This window comes from Rattus norvegicus, chromosome 14, assembly GCF_036323735.1.
Source record: "Rattus norvegicus strain BN/NHsdMcwi chromosome 14, GRCr8, whole genome shotgun sequence".
Taxonomy (NCBI): Eukaryota; Metazoa; Chordata; class Mammalia; order Rodentia; family Muridae; genus Rattus; species Rattus norvegicus.
The window spans coordinates 2,373,530-2,395,426 of NC_086032.1; the positions used below are offsets into that span (position 1 = coordinate 2,373,530).

Here is a 21,897-nt window from a genome sequence, read left to right on the forward strand (position 1 = left end):
GCATGGTGACACAGTAGTCAATGTTTCTCATAGTTGGTGAATGTTTATTAACAAGAAGCCATCCTGTATCTGCTGAACCAAGTAACTAATTTGTTCATTAAATCTTTTGAACAGACTGGATTATGGACAGAGCTTGGAAAGATTGAAAATAACTTTCTACAGCCACTTCATGTAGGACTTAATATGTCAAAGGCACATTATGAAGCAGAGATTAAAAACAGCCAACAAAATAGCCAAGGTTGGTGATTACATAATTACGTAAAATGTGTACTTTTGTTTGCCATGAGTTGTAACCACTCAGATTCTGGGATGACCATATTTTTTACATATTTATTTTGTGTGTGTGCCCGAGTGTATTTATGTGTACTGTATGTGTGCATGAGCCTGTGGGTCAGAAGAGGTGCTTGATCACTTGCAACAGGAGTTACAAGGACTTTTGAGCCTCCCTGTGGGTGCTGGGAAACACGCCAGGTTCCCTGTTAGAGCAGTGAGTGCTCTTAGCCACTGAGGCATTGTTCTAGCCCCAAACTATCACATTTTAGCACATGTTCACTCTATACAAAAACGAGGGGCTGTAAAAGCAATATTTGTGTAATTAAAATGATTCTTAGCCAATACTGAAATCAGGTTAATGAAGACTTAAACCAAATTGAAACACTTTGTGTTTTAAAGGCTTAAGTTCTGAATGTGAATGGGTATATTACAAACATTTCTCCTCAGGTCCCATTGTACTCTTTTTATATCAATGGTCCACCCCTCATTGTCCCATAGTAAATTTGCACAAATTGTAAAAAATAAATATAGATTCAGAATTACTTCTTTAAAGTTAGCAGTTCTGCTAGAGTAATCCTTGTATAGACAATAATTCAAATATAGTAAACCAAAAAAGTTTTACGTATCCTATACATGCCAAAATAAGACAATTTCTCTAAAGAATCAGTTCACATATTTCGTAAGTCTAGTGCTTAATTTTATTTATTTATAACAAGGTGTTACCTCATTGACAACCAAAGTAGCTTATCAGTGTACTGTTACCATCTGAGCGATGGCAAGATGGCTCAGTGCTGTGCTTGCCATCAGTCATGCCCAAATCTGAATTCACTCCTTGGGAAGAGAGCCAACCCCCACAAGCTGTCCTGGCCCCTGCACATGCACATGCTACACCACACACACACACACAAAGAAATAGGTCTATTGGGGCTGGGGACCAGCTCAACAATAAAGCATTGGCCTTGAGTGTTCAGGACCCCCTGGGTTTGATACCAGTACCTCACACACACGCACAGTGCTGAGACCCTCAAACTGTTATAGGGGCTAAGTGTGGAATGCCCTTTCTTCCCTGCAGCTGCCTCAATGTGTAAAAGTGTTTGTTCTGTGACTGTAGGCGGAGAAGAAATCCCCACTATGCCTCCTGAGATGCAGCTTAAGGTAACCCCAGCCTGAAGACCCTGGTGTGCTGCTTCAGAGGCAGCATGGATAACGCTGATGCCCTCGGGGGGTGGGGACATGGGCCTGGAACCCCAGCAATGGGGAGCCTGATGCAGCATTGGGAGCTGGAGGGGTGATTGAACAAGACCGTCCCTCAAAAGAGCCGTGTGCTAACAACAGTGACGCTCTGGCTTGGCTTTTCAGGTCTTACATTCCGCCCTCTTCACATTCGACTTGATTGAAAGTGTCCTGGCTCGAGTCGAAGAACTCATTGAAATCAAATCAAAGTCTACCTCTGAGGAAAACGCTGGGATGAAGTAAAAGCTCTACTTCATGAATAAAAACCAATAAAATGCCATTTTTCATTATAGTTTATACTGCCATAAAATAGTTGCAGAAATTTTACTACAAGAAAAATTGCATAATTCTTTTTAACAAGACAGCATTGTTTTGGCCGTCAGCTTCTGATGCACATCAGCAGTAAACAGCCTTTGCTTTCAGAAGCCTGAGGAGATGGCTCGGTGGTGAAGAGCAGCACTTCCTGCTCTTGCAGAGGACCTGGGTCCAGTTCTCAGCACCCACATGGAGGGCACAGCTGTTACTGAGATGCAGAGGAGGTGACACCCTCTTCTGGCCTCCATGACACCAGGTAGCCATGTGGGACAGAAAGGCAGAGAGTTCGAGGTCAACCTGATCTACAAGGTGAAATTAAGGACAGCCAGGCTTGTTACACATTACAAAACAAAACAAAACAAAACAAAACAAAAAAAACCACAAAAACAAACAGAAAAAGTCCTGTCTCAAAAAACAAAACAAAAGCTCATACACATTTTTTAAAGTACTACTTTAGAAGATTCAAATGCTTTATTCATCCACATACTTATAAATTTATAAAAAGAAAAAACAGATCGGCTGTGTGCTTGTTGGGTGCTCTTTAATGCTCTAGAGTGCCTGCTCTCAGGCTGAACAGCGCAGCACTGTGGAAATGTAACTACTTCAAAATGGTTGGTGGTTTGTAACGTTCCCCCTCTTCCTGACTTGGAAGCAGTTTTGGGGGACTCCCCAGTACCTATATTAGGAGGGAGAGGCAGAAGGGTCAGAGTTACAGATCAACCTCTACCACATGAAACCCGGTCTCAAGAAACAGTTACATATGAAAATGCCTGCAGAGATTAATCGTAGAAAACCCCAAATGTGCGTGGCTTTTTCTTTAGTCCAACCAATAAATTCGGCACTTTCATTTCCTATTATAGTTGGAATCATTAAGAAACTATGAGTTTTGTTTATGTGTCAGTTATTTTCTTTTTTCCCTGTAGTGTTTAAAAGGTCCTATATAATCTAGGGTAGCACTGGTCATGCAGCTACACTCTTAAACATTAAAGGAAACACTCAACCATACTCTCCAAATAAAATAATACTTAACTGTATACATACTCTTTTAAATATAAACACCCTTAAGTCTACATTTGGACATTACAAGTTGATAAGTTAATTAGTTTGCTATTCCTGCAGAGGAACACATGCTCACTACTGTGAATCTGGACTCACTGAGTCAGTACTCAGTTCTATCTTTTGAAGTGTTCTCCAAACAGGGCTTTGCTCTATGATGTAAGCTTTAGTTGTTATCATTCTGTAGCAGATGCTGTCTATGTGTGGTTTGGAGGTAGTCTGAAAAAGATGTAAACACATAGCATTATTTATAGAAAGAGTATTTTTGTAGGATTATATATTACAGAATTCATTCTGCTGGAGAGATGGCACGCACCTTTGATCCCAGCACTTAGGTGTCGGAGGCAGGTGGATGTCTATGAGTTTGACTGAAACCAGTATTGTCTACATGGAGAGTTTTAGGCCACCCAGAGCTACAGAATGAAATCCTGCCTCAAATGATAATTCAGCAAACATCTCTTGACATGGATGTGCCAAAACACTGTGTATGAATTAGAGTGATTGAGTACCTGAACTGTCTTCAAGCAACTTGACTGAAATTCCTAAAATGCAGTATTAGAAATGCTTTAGGATTCCCAAGTGCAAAAACTAGGAAGGGATGTTGGACATGTCCATGAACAGTTCCAAGGAGAAGCTGCCTGAGAAGAAATTGAACTGGTGGGGAAGTTACCAGAAGTAAACAGGGAAGATGTCAGGCTTGGGAAAGAAATAAGTGGAAAGCAGAAATCTTGACAATCCTCAAGAGGGTAAACAACTTGAAGACATATTTAAAAACAAAACCCTTAGGGGTTGGGGATTTAGCTCAGTGGTAGAGCGCTTGCCTAGCAAGCGCAAGGCCCTGGGTTCAGTTCCCAGCTCCGAAAAAAAGAAAAAAAAAGTTAAAAAAAAAAACCCTTAATATCAATAAGAACGTCTTTAAAAAATCACAAGGAGTTTACCTTAAAATATCTATGCTGTACATAAGTCAGTAGGTAAATATATAATTTGAAATATATAATTTTCCCATTGGGGCTGACAAGCATTGAAGAGCTGTAGACCATCTAACACACCCCAACACTCGGCATGAGAAGCTCTCCTTTGAGTTGTTGGTCAGAGTTGTTCAAGGGATGCCCAAAACATTAGAAGCAATTGCTATTGCTCTTGAGGGGCCGTGCACGCTTCCAAACGAGGGGAGCAACCAACAGTCCTACCCAGTATTATGTCTGAACTACAACAGTGACCAGCATGGCATGATAACCAACTGTAAGGGTGCAGTAGTGGCCTGCGTATTTTAGGGGGGGCCAACAGCTCTGAAATTGGACTTAAGACCTGTTCAACAAGAGGGAATTCGGTTGGGAATTTAGCTCAGTGGTAGAGAGCTTGCCTAGCAAGCACAAGGCCTTGGGTTCGGTCCCCAGCTCCAAAAAAAAGAAAAGAAAAAAAAAAAAAAAAGAAAGAGGGAAGTCATACTGGCAACCTTGACAACTACCCCAGACTAGGGAAGTCATGGACCTTGGAGGAAAACCTACAACCACTACTTTACTAAACCAGCATAATACCTAACTACACTTCAAATGTTTGTCATATCCACAGTGAGTGTAGTTCTCACCCCTCATCAAGGAAACGTCTGCAGAAGAGAAAAGATCATTACAGAAAACCACAACCAATCAATGCAGGGTTATGGGTCCTAGTTCTGATACAACTACAACACAACTGCTACACCTAAAGGCTCAGGGAGCATTGCAAAGGGGGTCAAGGATTTTAAGAGCCAGAACAATAGGGTCTTTGCTGTGAGGTTGTGTCTCTTAAAAGTGTCAGGAGCTACACACATGAAGTCTCATCAACATGGATGGCTAGGCATGACCCCAAAGGTCACCAGCAATAGGAATGATACCATGGAAGGGAAAGGCTAATGAGACTCCAGGCCTGACTAAGAACAGGCAGCCCATGAATGCTGACATCAGGGGAAAGGTCTTCCCCAGGGAAAACTCCCAAGTTGGTAATCCAATACAACATGGTCAGCCTGGAAATCATATACAAATACCATTAAAGGGACTGAACAGGTTATATTTATGTACTTAGGAACACATATGTAACAAAAATAAGGCCATAAATCTAAGCGTGTGGTATGTAGTGCATGGGGCTTTAAGAAGCAAATGGAGGGTAGAAATGCTATATTATCTCAAAATTTTATTTAAAATCAAAACTGTAAAATCTCTGGCCAAAATGTATATATTTGTGTCTGAGCCTTTCTCCCAGGTGACTTACCTTCGCTACAGTGCACATAAGATCAACAGCATTTACTGTGTTGTGTACTGGAAGTATTCGTAAATTACTGCCCAGGGATCTGGAAAGAAAGCGGGTAAGTGACTGCCTGACTGTATTTGCTGTCTGTCACAGGTAGCACAAGGAGGGGCCAGAGCTGCGTTCTACATATGTCCGTTCAGTCACATCCTGCTTTGTGCCCTAGATCTGAGGTGGTGTTGTGTAACCAGGATTTAGTGCTCATTTTGGTTTGCTTTTGTAGAATAGGCCTGTCATCAACATCGACTCTGGTCACCCTGACTTCAGGAGTAGCTGTCTGCCCTGTTTGATTACATATGACAGCTTATAAAGTTTACCTTCTAGCAAACTCAACTGCCTAAAAGCATTAAACACTGAAGTAAAGAAAACAGTGTAAGAAAAGCTGGCTGTGCTTTGCCTCCATACCTCTGATGAATCCTGAACATGAGATTCCTTTCTTCAGGTCCATGGAGTGGGGCAAATAGAACCAAAAAACTATTTTGGTGAATGTTAATAAACTTCTCGATTTTGGTTAGAAATACTTCCTCAGCTGATGTCATGCACGCCTTGGCATCCATCAACAGAAACGCAACTCCTAGGAAAGGTGAATATGATGTTGTTATGTGGCCGCGTAAGCTCAATGTGACCAGGGACCGCAAACTCATAAGGGGTAGAATTTATTAAAATTCTTATATAACAAATTGGTTTGGATATTTCTTTGACATGCTCTCAAAAACAGAATGACTCGTTCTAAATGTTTAAAGGAAAAAGATTGGCCAGTAATTTTTTTTTCTGCCAAGGAATTGGGCACATGAAAGTGACACCTAATTTTTAACTAAAAGATTAAGTCTATTTTAAAAGTTAACCCTTCAAGCCAGGTGTGGTAGTTCACATCTATAATCTCAGCATATGAAAGGCTGAGACAGGAGAACTGTGGTGAGTCCAAGGCCATTCCAGGCTATAGAAACAACCATCCAGGACTATATAATAAAAACTTAAACTAAAAAAAAAATATCATACTAAAACTTTGAAAATATTTCCTGGCTTATTAGAAAAGCTATTCCAAAGGATATGAGTAAAGAGCCAAAAGAAAGTGCACAGGGACAGGTATCTAGGAGGAACAGGGACAGGTATGCAGGAGGCACGGGGACAGGTGTCCAGGAGGCACTGGAGCAGATGTCCAGGAGGCACAGGAACAGGTGTTCAGGAGGCACTGGGACAGGTGTCCAGGAGGGACTGGGACAGGTATGCAGGAGGCACTGGGGCAGATGTCCAGGAGGCACTGGGGCAGATGTCCAGGAGGCACTGGGGCAGATGTCCAGGAGGCACAGAAACAGGTGTTCAGGAGGCACTGGGACAGGTGTCCAGGAGGTACGGGGACAGGTGTCCAGGAGGCACAGGGACAGGTGTCCAGGAGGCACGGGGACAGGTGTCCAGGAGGTACGGGGACAGGTGTCCAGGAGGCACAGGGACAGGTGTCCAGGAGGGACTGGGACAGGTATGCAGGAGGCACTGGGGCAGATGTCCAGGAGGGACTGGGACAGGTGTCCAGGAGGGACTGGGACAGATATGCAGGAGGCACAGGGACAGGTGTCCAGGAGGTACAGGGACAGGTGTCCAGGAGGCACAGGGACAGGTGTCCAGGAGGCACTGGGACAGGAGTCCAGGAGGTACTAGGACAGGAGTCCAGGAGGTACTAGGACAGGTGTCCAGGAGGCCCAGGTGTCCAGGAGGCACTGGGACAGGTGTCTAGGAAGGACAGATGTCAAGGAGGTACAGGTATCCAGGAGGCACAGGGACAGGTGTCCAAGAGGTACCATGCCCTCCCACAACCACTACCTTATACGCATGTGTTCAGCAACTCTAGATTCTATAATGACTCAGAGGTGAGAACCAGCGAGAGAAAGGGAGTTTAAAGCAAATCTTCAATTATTTCTTACTGAAGAGACCTTCCTCCCTTGGGAGGAAACATGTAAATTAATGTATTGAAATAAGCAGGTACCTGGTGTCTGAAATGGGACCAAGTTATCCGGATGGTCTTAAGGGAGACTTGAGTTTAGTTATAGCTGTTCAGAAAATATAGGCAGGACACAACCTACAGAGAGCTGTGTGATTACATAGTGACTGAATGCATTTGTACATTTTATTGATGTCTCTGAATGCCATTGTCCTCCTCCTCAAGAACATGTAAAGAATACCTGTTTGTAAGCATACCGGTGATAACCAAAACATACAAGTCACCAAAAATACCCTTTTTCTCTGGAGTGTTTCCCATTCAAGCAGGAGGAATGCTTTGGGATCTGGATAATTTTCAGCATGTCTTTTTAGATGATTCAGAAAGCACCTGCCTTCCAATATCCCTGCTAGAATGGTAAACCTCCTAACAGAACTGCTTCTTTCTTTCTGATTCTGCGACGGCCTCACTGTGGTGCAGGCTCGCCTTGGACACCTGCACTGGGGTCGAAGGCTTGTGTATGACAGGGCACACACAGGTAAGTCTGCCTCCCTCCCTCACTCCTGTCACTCTGTACTTCCCAAGCACAGGTGGAGGCTGTTCCTCCACATCACCAGCACCTTCTTAGCCTAATTTAACCCCTAACTTTGTCCATGTCTCACACACAATTTATAATTTTAGGAACATTTATTTGTCCTATAAAGTTCTTCAATGTTTATTTCAGTGAATCACAATGATAGGAATGTATCATATATCTGCTTGGGTATGTAAATTCTGGCCAGAGTTACACCGTTGGCCTCTGTTAGCAACTTACATTTATTGCTAGGCAGGTGGAGCTTTCTATTTTCACCTTGGTTCCATAGCAAGTACTTTTCTCCATCTTCTACCATTTAACCAAAGAGGCCAGTCTACCCCACAGCTGCCGTGTGCACTGCTTCTGTGGCAGCGCAGAGTGCAGCCATTCACTCTTCCAAAAGATAACACGTTAAGAGATGACGTCACTGCTGAACTGCAAAAACCAGCATGTGCATCCACAGAGTTTACAAACAAAGTAAAGGCAATTAACAAAGATACTGTACCGGAGAGAGAGAATACAATTGATCCACTTTCCAACGTGTCAGAATACCGAACCTTGTGGCTTCGACTTTCTAGGGCAGTTGCAATTTCATTACTCTTAAAAAAGAATTTTCAGAGACATGAACATTAGACATGCTGGAAATGATTTTTATTACAGCTGGTAAATAATTAAAAGTGTTTAATGGTTTATCACTCTCCCACTTAAAGGTTGGTCACCACAGAAACAAATCTACTCTCTGGGGCAAGACACTGAAAAGGAAGGAGTGAAACTATTCCTGCTGAAGCTGAGTGTGGACCTGGAAATCAGTGCTCCTTGGGGTCGGAAAATGAGGGGCAGTGTCAAAGAACTGAAAACCGAGAGAACTAGGGACAGTTCTTTTTCGGAAATGACCCAGCAATGTTCTGACCTGCATTAGTGTATAACTGTCAAAGAAGCTGGGAGCTGTTTTGTAGATGGCTGAGAGGTCTGTATAGTAATGCAGAAAACCGCATCGGTGACAACCAAATTCCCAATACATGTCTTTACATTTACTGTGGATGAGCCAGAAAGTAGATAAAGGCAGCATTACTACATTCTGATTTACATATCATTAAAAATAATTACCTTATTTACTGTTCTATCCAAACCACTAGATTATATCAAAGGGCTAAAACCTAAGTGGTTGACATATTTCCTAACTAGATAGAACTGAAGCTTGTTAGTCTCCATCTTAAAAAAAATTAACTAGGTCAGGGAGATAGCTCAGTGGGCAAGAGCACGTCTTAGGTAAGCATGAGTTCAAATTCCTAGATGTCATACGAGGAGTCAGGCATGGTCACACATGTCTGTAACCCCGGTACTGGGCTCGCTGGCTACCCACCTAGCTCCAGATTCAGTGAGCAACTCTGTCTTAATAATGAAGAGAAAAGCAGGCAGGACCCATGACATTCCCCTCTGGTTTCCGAAAATTCGTGTACTTGGACCCACATACATGTACACAGACACAGACACAGACACAGACACACACACACACACACACATACACACACACCCCTTACCTAAACTGAATTTATACTTTCCTTCAGAACAATGTAATTTAAGCAATCTAAAATCTATGCTTCCTTTCCTACCCACGGAGAGCATTTCATGTTACTGAACCCTAGTCCTGCAGTTCAACCATGCCCCTTTCTTGCGTGTCTTTGAAATTGTACACTGCTTCCAGCAGTGACAGATTCAGTAATTTAGGCCAACTCTCTGCTAATAGAACTTGAAAAAACGAGAGTTTAAAAAAAAATCTGTACAAACACATCAAAGAATTAACAGGATAGTGAGAAACTGTAAGGGCAAGGTCTATACAAAAAACTCAAAGCTATGACCCCAACATGTAGGCCATTTCTTCCCCAAGGGCACCTGCCAATTCAAGAAGGGCAGAGAAAACCAGGCAGGGCTTTTGACAAAAGTGGAGCAGCTCTCACAGGAGTGTAGCAGCCTCGACCACCTCAGTCCTGGAAGTGACGGTGTGCGTGTGCGGCAGAGCTGCCAGAGCCTGCAGCACCTGGGAGGAGTCTTTCTCAGCCCAGCTTCTCACAGCCAGGCTTCTCACAGCAGATCTGCTGTTACAGGGGAAACCTGAGAGCCTGCTGTCCCCATTCTCCCATAGCCAGTGCCATTCTAGACGCACGCAAGTTAGTGCACACTAGTTAATGACACGCGGCTTGGTCTGCCAGACTCAGCAAATACAAATAAACAACGCCCAGTTAAACTTGCATTATAAATGTGAAATTTGTTTCCAGTGCCGGGAACCAAATCGGGAGCTTTGCACATGCCCCTACTATTGACCAGCCTTGTGATGTGATTTGAAAGTGTATCGTATGTAATATTTAGAACTTATATTAAATGCATTATTCATCTAAAATTAGAACTTCTGTTTTGCTTGGCAATCAGAGCATCAATTTAATTCTATTACAGAATTAAGGCCATATTCTTATAGGCCTCAAATTATGTGTACAATTTTAAGATATAAATTACAACACACACACGCGCGCACTCACACACACTCACACACACACGCATGCACACTCACACACATGCACATGCACATACACTCACCCACACACTCACACCAGCCACACACGCACACTCAAACACACGCACACTCACACACACGCACGCACACACACAGGCACGCACACGCACACCAGCCACACATACAGGTAAGTTTGCATGAAAGAGAACCACCATAAATAGTCACAGTAGGTCTGCTTTCTATGTTCAAGGAGATTAAAGATCTTGAAAATTTTAGTAAAGAACTAAAATATATGAACGGATGCACCAGATATACAATAGGCAGCAAGGCTGCCTAAAATGTTAATCATATCTTTAAAATTAAAAAAAAAAGAGTATATTGAGCAGGAAAAGACAAACAAAACAAAGGCAGAGGTGAGAGGAGCAGAGGCTTCAGAGGAACAGAGAGAGGCTCCATGAGCTGGCGCTGGTCTGCTGAGGGGCAGGCAGCAAGGTTGGGAATGACTGGCTCCAACCCTGAGGATCCATGGCACCATGCTGGTGACTTATGATCATCAAATAAGAAACAGACAAAGAGAAAGTGCGAAGGAAATAGGGCATTTGAAGGTTTCCTAGAAACAATCAGAACTTAAGACTTCATTTTCCAAACTGCTTTATATCCACAAAATAGGGAAAGACGCTACTTGTTCAGGAAAGACTGGAGCTGGAGATGCAGATTAGCGGCCGAAAACTTGCCTGGCAGAGAGCCTCGGTTCAGCCTCAGCAGCACCTAAACAAAGCAGCCCGGGCTGGAGAACACTGTTGTGCCTCCTTTGGTGTTTGATATGCACTGGAGTCTGCCACGCGCTCTGAAGGGCAGCGTAGCTTATTAAAAACTTGCTTTGTCTTGTTTATACATCACAGATCAAAAGGTATAATAACCTTCCTGAATATATAATATCTAGTAATAGTCTTTAAAACTAGAATCCAGAAAATCTTGCATGCAAGAAAATACAGATTTAAATGGAAAATAGCACTTAAACTTAATAGCACATTAAATAGAAAACTGCACTTAACTGATCAAAGGTTTATTAAACAATAAAAAAGAATTCCAATATGAAAATCTTCCCCATGGAAATGGCAAATTTCAGAGTTCAACTTAACAAATTTAACCTCTACAATATGGGTAAATATTTGCAAACACATAACTTATAACAATATACTCCCAACACAGTATAGAGAAATCATTCCTTTTCTACATTCCTTAGGAGGTTAGGAGCACAAATGACTGAATCTGACACACCCCACCCCCAAGTTTGGGGCTTAAATCTAGGGTTCTGCAATCACTGGCAAGTGTCCTACAATTAGACTTTCCCCGCCCAGGCAATCTCTATAAGCCTTAATTTCCAAGCTATGTATGCACATAAGGACTCTAGGACAAGGGGAGACTGCAGAGGTAAACCAGTTGACTGCAAAGAAAGAAAACAGAACCACAGACCAATCTTCAGTAAATACTGACTCAAATGTAAAATGTCAGCAAACGAAATTACAAGAGAATAGCAAGGAAAGTCTTCAGTAGCAACTCATAACAGAGAACCACAAAGATTTGTTTCTCGGGATCTTTTTTGGCAAATAGCACCAAAAAATGCATGTAAACACTGACCACCTCTGGATGTGTTATAAGATCATGGGGGCTCTGATCTAATGGACATTTAGTTTACTGAAGGATTCGGAACCAGAATACACCAACAAGACAGGGAAGGCAGCACGGGTCTATATCCCCAGCTCTTGGGACGTCGGGGACAGGAGCACCAGAAGACCCGGTACTCAAGGCCATCCTCAGCTATACCCAAGTTTGAGGCTAGGTTCAACTACATGAGACCCCGTCTCAGAAAAATAAGTAAAATAGGTACAAATAAAAGCCAGCTATTTTTTTTTTAAAGAAGCCATAAGGGAAATATAAAGACCATGGGCCAGGTGCAGTAGCACACACTTGTAATCACTGTGCTTGGGGTCGTTAGGCAGGTTAGACATCCTCTAGGTCTTCAGTTCTGTGGCAAGTTTGAAGCCTGGGCTAATGAGATCCCATCTAAGGAATGGCACTAGAACATTTCCAACTTTCAAAGATTTAGGCAATTGGGGTTTTGAAACTGAAGGCAAAACCTTTATAACCACCTTAGAAATACACTTAGCATATTCCCCTCCTGTTCACACAACGGGGGATTCTTTAAGCCAAGGAGCTTTCAAAATGCTGCCTTATATGCGGTGTTTAAGGTTTGTAAATGAAGACTGGTGGGCTAAATGCTCCTTACCTTAAGAGATGAGCTGATAATAATGGTGGTTGTCCATTTTGCTCTTTCTTTCCCACCACGCCCATCCATTGACATGCCGATGGATAAGCCCAGCTTCTAAGGATGCTGCAATCTGAGGGAATGAGGACAAGAGGAAACAGAGATCTGATGAGTAAGTAAAGAAAAACAGGTGGTGAAAAGTCTTCAGCAGCCTTTGTTGGCCTCAAACTCGGTCCTCTTCCTTCCCACTCCCAAGAGCTAAGGCCACAGGTGTGAGCCACCAGGCCTGGCTGGTGAGCTTTCTCTCAGCATTTAGAAGGAATTGTTCGGGCGTGCCAACAACTGTCAGAGCCCTAAAGTTTTGTCTGTTTGTAAGCCACAGAGTTACCTTACCAGTGTCAGCATACAAATAGAGGACGCAAACTCAGACAAAAGGATGGTTCTGACCCATGGTAATAGCACCAGAACAGCCTCAGCGATAGCATTTTCTGGCAGCAGTTCCTAAGCCCATACCCATAGAGCCAGGGAGCAAAGACCAGGAGATGTATAAGCTCATATGTCGGTTGTAACGTAGGAAGGGAATTGGTGTAAAGGAATCTTTAGCCTTTTACAACAATTCTGAATGCTACTCTGTAGGCAATTCCCATCACCTACAAAACATGCACATTTGGCAACCAAACATCTAGCAAACCAAATTTTTACAGAATTCTCCAATACAAGGAACTAGGTTCCTTGGAAACATGGCTGATTGCATGAGTTAGGCGGGAAATATGTAGGAAGAGGCAGAATTCTGTAAGGACATGTTCAAAACAAATGCAGAAAACAAACCACATTGACGGGCATAAGGCCAACAAAACAGCCAATGGTGAGTAGAACAGTTCCAACAAACAAATGAAAACCAGAATTGTATTATAGATGAAAGTATAAAATAACCACACAGGAGTTCACGCTAGTGCAAATTTTAAGCTAACTAATGTGTGGGAACTGTGGCTGCAGAGATGGCTTTGTGTGCAAGAGCTCTTGCTCGGCAAACATAAAAGCCTACCTGGATTTGAATCCCCGGAACCCATGTACAAAGCCAGGCAAGGCCACGGCTGCAGCCTAGGGTTGGAAGGCAGAGGCAGAGCGATCCTGAGAGCTCATTAGCCACCTAGCCTAGCTGGAAAGGTAAGCTTCCCAGTCACTTATCTCAAGGCAATAAACGGAGAACAGAGCAATGAGGAAGACACCTCATGTCCCACTCTGGTCTCTATGTAACACCCCTACCCCCGCCCCAACAGGCACACAGACTCCATATAATTGATGCAGACCCAACGTTAAGAACCTTCAGGTGATGCTGCACATGGTGACTTTCTTCTGAAGAGTACAGCACGGAATGGGATGGGTAGCAGCTTTGTACCGGAGAATCCTGACACTGCCACCTCATTCACTGGTGTGGTCTACACTGACAATCACAAATTGTGTTACTAGCATTTATCTTTGATATGACATACTTTCCTCTCAGTAAATCATCTGGTCATGAGAAAAACCACAAGTTTCAATAGAAAGTCATCTTACAAATGATCTGAGTAATAAGTACTCCATAAAGAAACCAAGGCCATTAAAGGAAATCTGAAAAAAGATTACAGTCTAATTACCTATGGAAATATTTTGATTAAACTCAATGTGTTATCTAGGTTGTGATCCTGGAACAGATAAAAAAAAAGATGTTAGGTAAAAAGTAAAAACATTTGAACAAACTTGGGCTTTAGTTAATAATAATATAACAAAACCAGTTTATTAACTATAATAGAACCATGTTAATAATAGGGAAGTTGGGCAAAGATGTTATCATTAATAACAACAGGAGCTAGGGGAAGGGTACTGGCTATACTGGCTATAGAGGTGTTTTAGTTACTTTTCTATTGCCAAGACAAAGCATGCCCGAGGCAACTTCAAGCATTTAATTTGGGGGCTCATGGTTCCAAAGGGTTAGAGACCATCACCATCATGGTGGAGAACACAGCAGTAGGCAGACAGGCATGGTGCTGAAGCAGTAGCTGAGAGCATACATCTCATCCACAGGCATGAGGCAGAGAGAGAGAGAGAGAGAGAGAGAGAGAGAGAGAGAGACACGAACTAACCTCAAAGCTCACTCCCAGTGATCCCTCCTCCAACAAGGTCACACTTTCTAATCCTTCTCAAGCAGTTCTACCAACTGGGGACAAATTTTCAAATATATGACCTCATAGAGGCCACTCTCAGTCAAACCACCACATTGGACATACTGTGCATTATTGTCTCGAGTTTTGTATAAATCTGAGTGCTCCAAAGATGGCTTACTCAGGACCATAGAGATAGTTCAACAGTTGAAAGTATGCATTAGTCTTGTAGAGGACCCAAATCTGAGTCCCTGAATCTAGAACAGAGACTAGAAACCACACGCAACCCCAGCTCCAAGAGGATTTGATGCCTCTGCTCTTCTTGGACACCAGTGGTCACTGAGGCTGGAAGAGCCCGTGACGCCTCCTGGGACTGGAGTTACAGACAGTTGTAAGCTGCCATGGTAAGTGCTAGGGATTGAACCCAAGTCCTCTGGAAACACAGCCAGTGCTCTTCATTTCTGAGCTGTATCTCCAGCCCCCCAAATAATAAATCTTTAAGGTAATACATTTAAAAGTTCCATTACAAAAATACTTTCCCTTAAAAGCTTATTAAAAACCAGGTCTACTCCAAGACACTAACCCTTTAACGAAAGGAAACTTAATCAGAGTTTGACCCACTCTGTTGAACACTTAGCATATTTTCTCAACAAGACTAAAGGTGTATTTCACTGCACCAACTAAATCACAAAACTTTTTATGTCAACTAGATTTACATTCTGCACGTTACCTAATAGAGAAATAGTTCAAAGCTAAATTTAGAAAGCAACCAAAGCAAACGAGACTCGCTCTGGCTGATGGGCAGTCAGTGTCTCCCAAGGCAGTTTCACTCTACTTACGAACAGCTCTAATAATTAGCAAGTTCTTCCTGCTGAGATGAGACCTGCTGCTCCATAACTTCCTCGTTTATCGCACGAATGAGCAAACGGCAAACCAACTCTGAGAGCAAAGACATTTTCTGGTGTACCTACTGCAGCCCCTGACACATGGTTAATACAGTAAACCCTAATGGCAGTTACCTGATGATGCGCCCGCAAACGAATACCCGAGCACAGACTGGTGTACGTATATCGGTAAGACATACGTTTGTTTAATCTTCACGCCCTTATACTTAGGCTTGAAAACCAACTGTATAAGAAGTGATTATGAGCAGTGACATGTGGGAAAAGAATTGGGGTCGCTTTTTCCCAAAGGTGTACCGTCGAGGACTAGAAATCAGGAAACTAGGGCTAGGAAAGACACGTAACCTCAGCATCTCCATGGGAAAAAATAGGCTAGCAGTCAAGAACTCATTCACTCTGGAGAAACTTAACTAACTCTGGCCAAATCACCGGGCCTCGAGTTGGTGGCCTTCCTCTTCTGAAGATGAATGACCGTAGACCTAAAGGGCGAGAGGGTGGATGGCTCGGCCGTTAAGAGTAGGACGGGGCTTCAATTCCTAGCACCAGTCTCCTTGGACACTGAACATGCACATGTACATGGATATACATGAAGGCAGAAGACCCACAAACAAAATTAAAAAGCCAAGAAAACTCAGATTATTGAGATGCCCTCAAGTCCTGGGCTTTTGCTGTTCCTGTTTCTTTCCAACACTGAGAATGTCCCTACGTTTAACTATATTTAGTGTTGCACAGTGATTTCCGAAAAATCACCTTCCCTGCTCGTGTGACCCACGTGGCCTTCATGGTGTGTCCCATCCCTTATTCTTTAAATAAAGGGCGGTGGATAAGGTAGTTAACACATAAATTCACAGGGCTCACCACAGGCCTGAGAAGCAAGAGGCTCTACAAGCCAACACTGAGGAACTTCTCCGCCAGGGCCGCTCAGGGACAGGAAGGCTCCTTCCTCAGGCCGCTAGGCCCTGGGGTAAAGATGGAGTCTCAAGTCAGAGGAAACACCACCTCGGCAAGAAACAAACTGGGGAGACAGGTCTGTGGCGCCACCCGCAGGCTGCAAACACACCTACCGGCCAGGTCCCCGCTGCACTACGCAGCTCCCTGTGGACTGAGCTTCCTGAGCGACGCCTTCGCCGCGGTGCATGCTGGGTCTTGGCTTTTGCGCAGCCGCAGACCCAGCAGCTGTCAGCTGTGAAGGTTGATGCGGGAGGTTCTTTGGCTAAGGAAAGGAAAGCAGGGCGTGACTTCAGTCTTGCCTTCAGTCGCAGCAGAGGCAGGCAGATCTCAGTGAATTTGTAGCCTTTGATTAGTAACAATAACAACAACAAAATCCAAGTGACCTGCTGTTTATCCAAATTGTGAATGACTTAGATTCTCTATAAATGCTCTCTATGTAAAATATATAGACTATAATAGTTCCTTTTGGATTCTAGTTTTCAGACCCAAAAGAAGCTTAACACATTGTTCAATCGCTGGTGTTCAGAGTAATAAGAATTTTAAAAGGGAGCGGGGAGTAAAGTTTAGATTAGATTAATATTCTAGGGGCTGGATAGCTCGGTGGTTAAGAGCTTATATTGCTCTCCTAGGGGACCTGACTTCAATTCCCAGTGCCTGTGTCTGGCAGCTGAGCCACCTGTAACTACATCTCCAGGGATCCAAGACCTCTAACCCAAATGGGTACTCGCAAACACAGCACAAACTCACAAACTCTCTCTCTCTCTCACGCACACACACACACTTAGAAAATAATATTCTAACTGCAGAATAGTCTATGCATGTCTTACTTCATCAAATCTATTCCTGAGCAAAAGGGCTCTAGGAAAAATCTGCTGATGTACACTTAAAGATTATTATTATTTTTTTAAAAAGGTAACCATTTTAGAAGTTTAGCATTTTATGTAACTAATGTTAAAATTAACTACAGTCTTTTGTGCTCCTGTTGAACAATGTGTTAAAAGAGGACAGAATGGATGTGAAAAGTGAGAGGCTGTTCCAGTCACACCTTGATTCTTCACCATGTGGGCAGAGGAAGCTTGGCATTACTAAAAGAACGTAGAAGGCGTCCTATGCAACATAAGGCTTATGTCGGGGGAGGGGCACCCTATATTAAGCAACAGAGCCTTAAGAGTTTGATAGGTTCCCTCTCCCGTATTATAATTCTTAATCTAGAGATTTAACTGGATTGAGAATAGAGTCTCCAATTCTGAGAGTGCAAAGCAGAGTATTCGGTAAGAAGGGTGCTTACCAGAATGAGGGAGAGAAAAAGATAATTTTATCGTGAACTTTGTACTAAACACTATGCCAGAGACTCCATACACACTATTTCATAACTTTTCTCCATAAATTCTGTGAGGTGTATGTTTCTCTGATTTTAAAATAAGAAAAGTGAGGTTTAGATTCAGTTATCTGGGTGAAGCAGAAGAGCTGGAGAACAAAGAGTTGAAATTCAAACCTAAGTGTGTCAGAGGTCTAGAATATGTCCTAATTCTACAAGCTCCTTCTCCTCCTGACAAAAAGGAGCCAACGTACTCTGCTGGTAAGGATGTAAACTATTCTAGCCATACTGGAAGCCAATGTGGACATTCCTCAGGACACTAAAATGGATCTACCACATGACCTGGCTATGCCACTCCTGGATAATTACTGAAAGCATTGCAAGCCAACATATCACGGAGATGTTTGTGCATGACTGCTTCCCTTTAAGTTACAGAATTAACCTAAGTATGTGACCACAGAAGAGCAGATACAGGAAATATGGTAGATATGCATGTCTTAGGGTTTTACTGCTGTGAAGAGACACCATGACCAAGGCAACTCTCATAAAGGAAATCATTTCATTGCAGCTGGCTTACAGTTTCAAAGATTTAGTCCATTATCATCACAGAGAGAAGCATGACATGGAGAGGCAGACATGGTGCTGGAGTTCTACGTCTTTATCCACAGCCAGCAGAAGGGTACTGTGCCATTGGACATAGCATAGGAGACCGCACTGCCCGCAGTGACACAGTTCCTCCAATAAGGCCACACCTGCTCCAAGGTCATACCTCCTCCCTATGGGCCAAGCATTCAAACACAGGACTGTATGGGAGCCACTCCTATTCAAACCACCACATGTGCATAATGAAAATTATTTTCAGCCATAAGAAGTAAGTTATGTCATTTTCAAGAAGAAGGATGCAGCTGAAGATGGTCATAGATGGTCCTGTCTGAAAGACACATGCTGAGTGCTCTCTCTCACTTATGGTTCCTAGACTTTACACAGATACATAAATCCACGTATGCAGACATGGTAGAAGCAAAACAGCTCATCAGATCAAGAGAACTAACAGAATGGGAAGGGGAGGAAAAGAGAAAAGGAGTATTTATAGAGCATATAGTATATATACGCTCAAACCACATTATATGCTTCTGAAGGAGAGCCTTACATAACAGTACTATGTACAATGAATGTAACACTGATTGTTTTTTTGTTTTTGTTTTTTTTTTTTTTTTTTTTTGGTTCTTTTTTTCGGAGCTGGGGACCGAACCCAGGGCTTTGCGCTTCCTAGGTAAGCGCTCTACCACTGAGCTAAATCCCCAGCCCCGATTGTTTTTTTTTTTTTTTTAAGGTATGCTAGAGGGTGGCATAACAAGTATGTAGACTCTCTTGTGTACCCTATGAAAGCATCTCCTGTCAATAAAAATACCTACGGCCAATGAGCCAAGGCAGGAAACAGGAGGCGGGAGTTCCAGTGGGGCCCGGGGCGGGGCACTGTTCCTGGTAAAGATTCCCCCAGGACCCAGAGAGGAAGAAGGTCGCATGAAACAGAGGACCAGGAAACCAGCCGCGTGGCAGGGCTTAGATTAATATAAACAGGGTAATTAACTTGTGAGCTAGTCGGGGAATAGGCCCAAGCTTATGGCCTAGGCATTTATTCATGAATAAGATGTCTCAGAATTGTTCTCTCAGGGCATAGAATCTAAATTTAGAAAGAACCAGGCTTAGAGGGGGAAGGCAGGAATAAGCATTCTCCAGAAACAGAGCAGGTTCCTAGACAGATGCAGAGACTCAAAGTCGAGTGCATTTCATTGGCATGGCTTCTTTAGAGAGTTGTGGGGCATGAGTGCAAGCTGTACTGGTGCCTCACACTGAGGGCACAGTAGCTGCAGCTTCTTCCAAGCATAGCAGTTTCACAGCGAGGTTGAAAAGACCGCTAGAGAGTGCTAGTCAGCCCATGCTTAAACCACAGTCCATTCGGGGAAGGGTGAAAGTGGGGGGTCCACAGAAAAGCCTGCTAGAACTGTCCCTCGGGAGACGGAGTCAGGCACCAACTGTCTGTGCACAGCAGAGAGACGCTGGTGCAATCAAGTGGAAATGACTTTAGGCAACGGAAGCCTGGCCCGTTTCCATTTCAGACTGAAAAGCCCGAATGTTTTGAACTGGCGAAGGATTAAATTTTAAAACAGTTAAAGAGAAAAGAAACTGGGTATAAAGAAAATCACAAGAAGAAATATTTACAGAGAGAGTTAGAGGTTCAAAAGAAAATATTCTTGTGTTAAAAATGGAGAGACACACAATGACACACGCTTCTTGCGTCCCATACAGTTTCGTTTTGCTTCTCAGCATACAATTCCTTTTCCAGTAACAATTACAATTTTATATGGCCTCTTTAAAAGAGACCAGAATAAAGCAGACTTAAGAGAAGGAAAGGGCTGAAAAATGGATTACTAGATTGAAAGCCGTAGAACAGATGCTATAAGATGCTTTAAATCAGAATAAAAAAACCTTCAGAAGAATTTGGAACCTACCGTAGGAGCAAAGAGGTAGTTCCAGATGAGGAAGATCTGCAAAGGCCTAAGAGGCTCCCAGAATGACAGCCATAGAGTCGCTAGATAAACAAGCCTCAGCTATAAGCAACACTGGATATTATTGTTCATACTGTCCAGGATCAATTACTCAATGGAGGTCTACATGTTGAGTTAAAAATACAAATTCTGTTTAATGAAGTCAGCTTAGAGTGATGTCATACAATAGATTGCTTGCTTTGGTTTATAGAGTTTGGAGAGTTAAGGTGTGCACCCATGTTGGCGCATGACTGATGAATCCCCTTTCCTGTTTTCCCGTCCATAACCCCCCATCCCACCCACCCTCCCCCTCCTTATATGAGGATGTTCCCCCACCCCAGACACATCTTACAGTCCAACAGGTCAAGCAGTTATAGAGTGATCTAATTGTACTTCAAAGGAAATGGTCATAGAGCAGAAGGGGATGTGGAATCTCCCAGATTTAATTTAAATGATGCTTTATTGACCCTAAAGTTCTTAAATGTCAGTGAGACCAGTAACACAGCTGCTAAAATACACTGGATTTTAGATAGGGCTGATGATTTAAAATCAGCCTTACATATATGATGACCTCAGAATGGAAGACTGGAAATATGTTGTGGATTACTTCCAAACCGAAAAACGATCTGATAGGAGGAGACCTCCTGAAGATCTTGGCTACAGACAGAAGGGAAGAGTTGTCGAAGATCAACAAAACAGGTGACTCATATTGTTGGGCCCTCTGCTTGGGAATGGCTCTGACACCGGCTGAGAAACGAAAATGTCTCCAGCTATGTGTAGCCAATAAACCTTGTTGCCTACAGAGTCCTCAGAACTTGCCACGCCATCCTTTCAAATGGCATAGATAGAAATTTATATTACATTTTGGTTATACAATCCAAACCAACTTATAAAGACAGATGACTTACCTGCTCGCACAGAGAGCAGAGAATCAATCATCTTTAACTGAATCGTGCTCACTGCCCACCCCATACATATGCTACTTCAGAAACGCATGCTACCTGTGAGAGTTAGGTTTACAGACGCCGATGAAGTCAGTGCAGCCCTGACACGATCCACCCTCGGGGATATTGTTCCAGCATCCTTCTTGAGCTAACCTCAGACTGCCTTAGTAGCTGTTTCATCAAAACTTGCTTCCAGGACAGCTTCAAAGAAAGCCGCTGGCCCCAGACGATCCCAGTTCATCCAGTATCACAGACTGTTCCAGTCAGGACTTGAGTTAAACCCTGAACCTTCTCAGCATGAAGAGACCGGATGGCTCCCCAAATCGTTAGGAAGCAGTTTTAAGAGTGACGCCCCATTCCCAAGAGGTGGGGTGGTTGGTTCTTAGTTGTTCAGTGGATATTGTTATCTGTCAATAAAAAAGTCTACGGCCAATGAGCCGAGGCAGGAAACAGGAGGCGGGACTTCCAGCGGGGGCCCAGTGCTGTTTCTGGTAAAGATTCCCTCAGGACACAGAAAGGAAGAACTTCGCGTGAAATTGAGGACCCGGAAACCAGCCGCGCGTGGAAGGACTTAGAACAGAATAAATGGGACAATTAAGTTATGAACTAGTCAGGGAACAGGCCAAGCTTGTGGTCTAAGCATTTAC

The 21,897-nt window shown here is 43.2% G+C and overlaps 2 protein-coding genes across 18 annotated transcripts in view; one reads left to right on the forward strand and one right to left on the reverse strand.

Moving 5' to 3' along the window:
• The window catches only part of Glmn (glomulin, FKBP associated protein), a 43,315-nt gene extending 41,478 nt beyond the window's left edge, over positions 1–1,837 (forward strand). For 4 of the 5 annotated variants that reach the window (XM_008769922.4, XM_008769923.4, XM_039091653.2 and 1 more), the window contains 3 exons: positions 115–238; positions 1,346–1,428; positions 1,633–1,816. In XM_008769922.4, coding sequence (XP_008768144.1) covers positions 115–238; positions 1,346–1,428; positions 1,633–1,749 — 324 coding nt within the window. In that variant the 3' untranslated portion in view covers positions 1,750–1,816. Of the gene's footprint in view, positions 1–114; positions 239–1,345; positions 1,429–1,632 lie in introns of all 5 variants that reach the window. The other variant, NM_001105993.1, reaches the window with a different exon arrangement.
• C14h1orf146 (similar to human chromosome 1 open reading frame 146) lies at positions 1,782–21,802 on the reverse strand. Of its 13 annotated transcripts, XM_008769942.4 has the most exons (9): positions 21,308–21,802; positions 16,553–16,701; positions 14,083–14,130; positions 12,467–12,578; positions 8,173–8,266; positions 5,566–5,734; positions 5,125–5,203; positions 2,977–3,096; positions 1,782–2,497 (listed from the first exon to the last, which is right to left on the reverse strand). In XM_008769942.4, the coding sequence occupies exons 4-9, from the start codon at positions 12,539–12,541 to the stop codon at positions 2,420–2,422; spliced, it is 615 nt and encodes a 204-aa protein (XP_008768164.1). In that variant the 5' UTR covers positions 12,542–12,578; positions 14,083–14,130; positions 16,553–16,701; positions 21,308–21,802; the 3' UTR covers positions 1,782–2,419. The 13 variants fall into 13 exon arrangements, with proteins under 13 accessions (XP_008768164.1, XP_006250635.1, XP_006250636.1 ...); XM_006250573.5 differs by lacking the exon at positions 14,083–14,130 and having other exon boundaries at positions 16,549–16,701; XM_006250574.5 differs by lacking the exon at positions 14,083–14,130 and having other exon boundaries at positions 21,404–21,798.
• Positions 21,803–21,897: the final 95 nt, after the last annotated feature.

Excerpts from the sequence above, each read along its gene's own strand:
- C14h1orf146 (XM_008769942.4), bottom strand. The coding sequence starts at position 12,541 with ATGTCAATGGATGGGCGTGGTGGGAAAGAAAGAGCAAAATGGACAACC. Across the intron at positions 8,267-12,466 it reads TTATCAGCTCATCTCTTAAG|AGTAATGAAATTGCAACTGC; the intron begins GTAAGGAGCATT and ends TTCTTTTTTAAG. Across the intron at positions 5,735-8,172 it reads AATTGTATTCTCTCTCTCCG|GAGTTGCGTTTCTGTTGATG; the intron begins GTACAGTATCTT and ends CACCTTTCCTAG.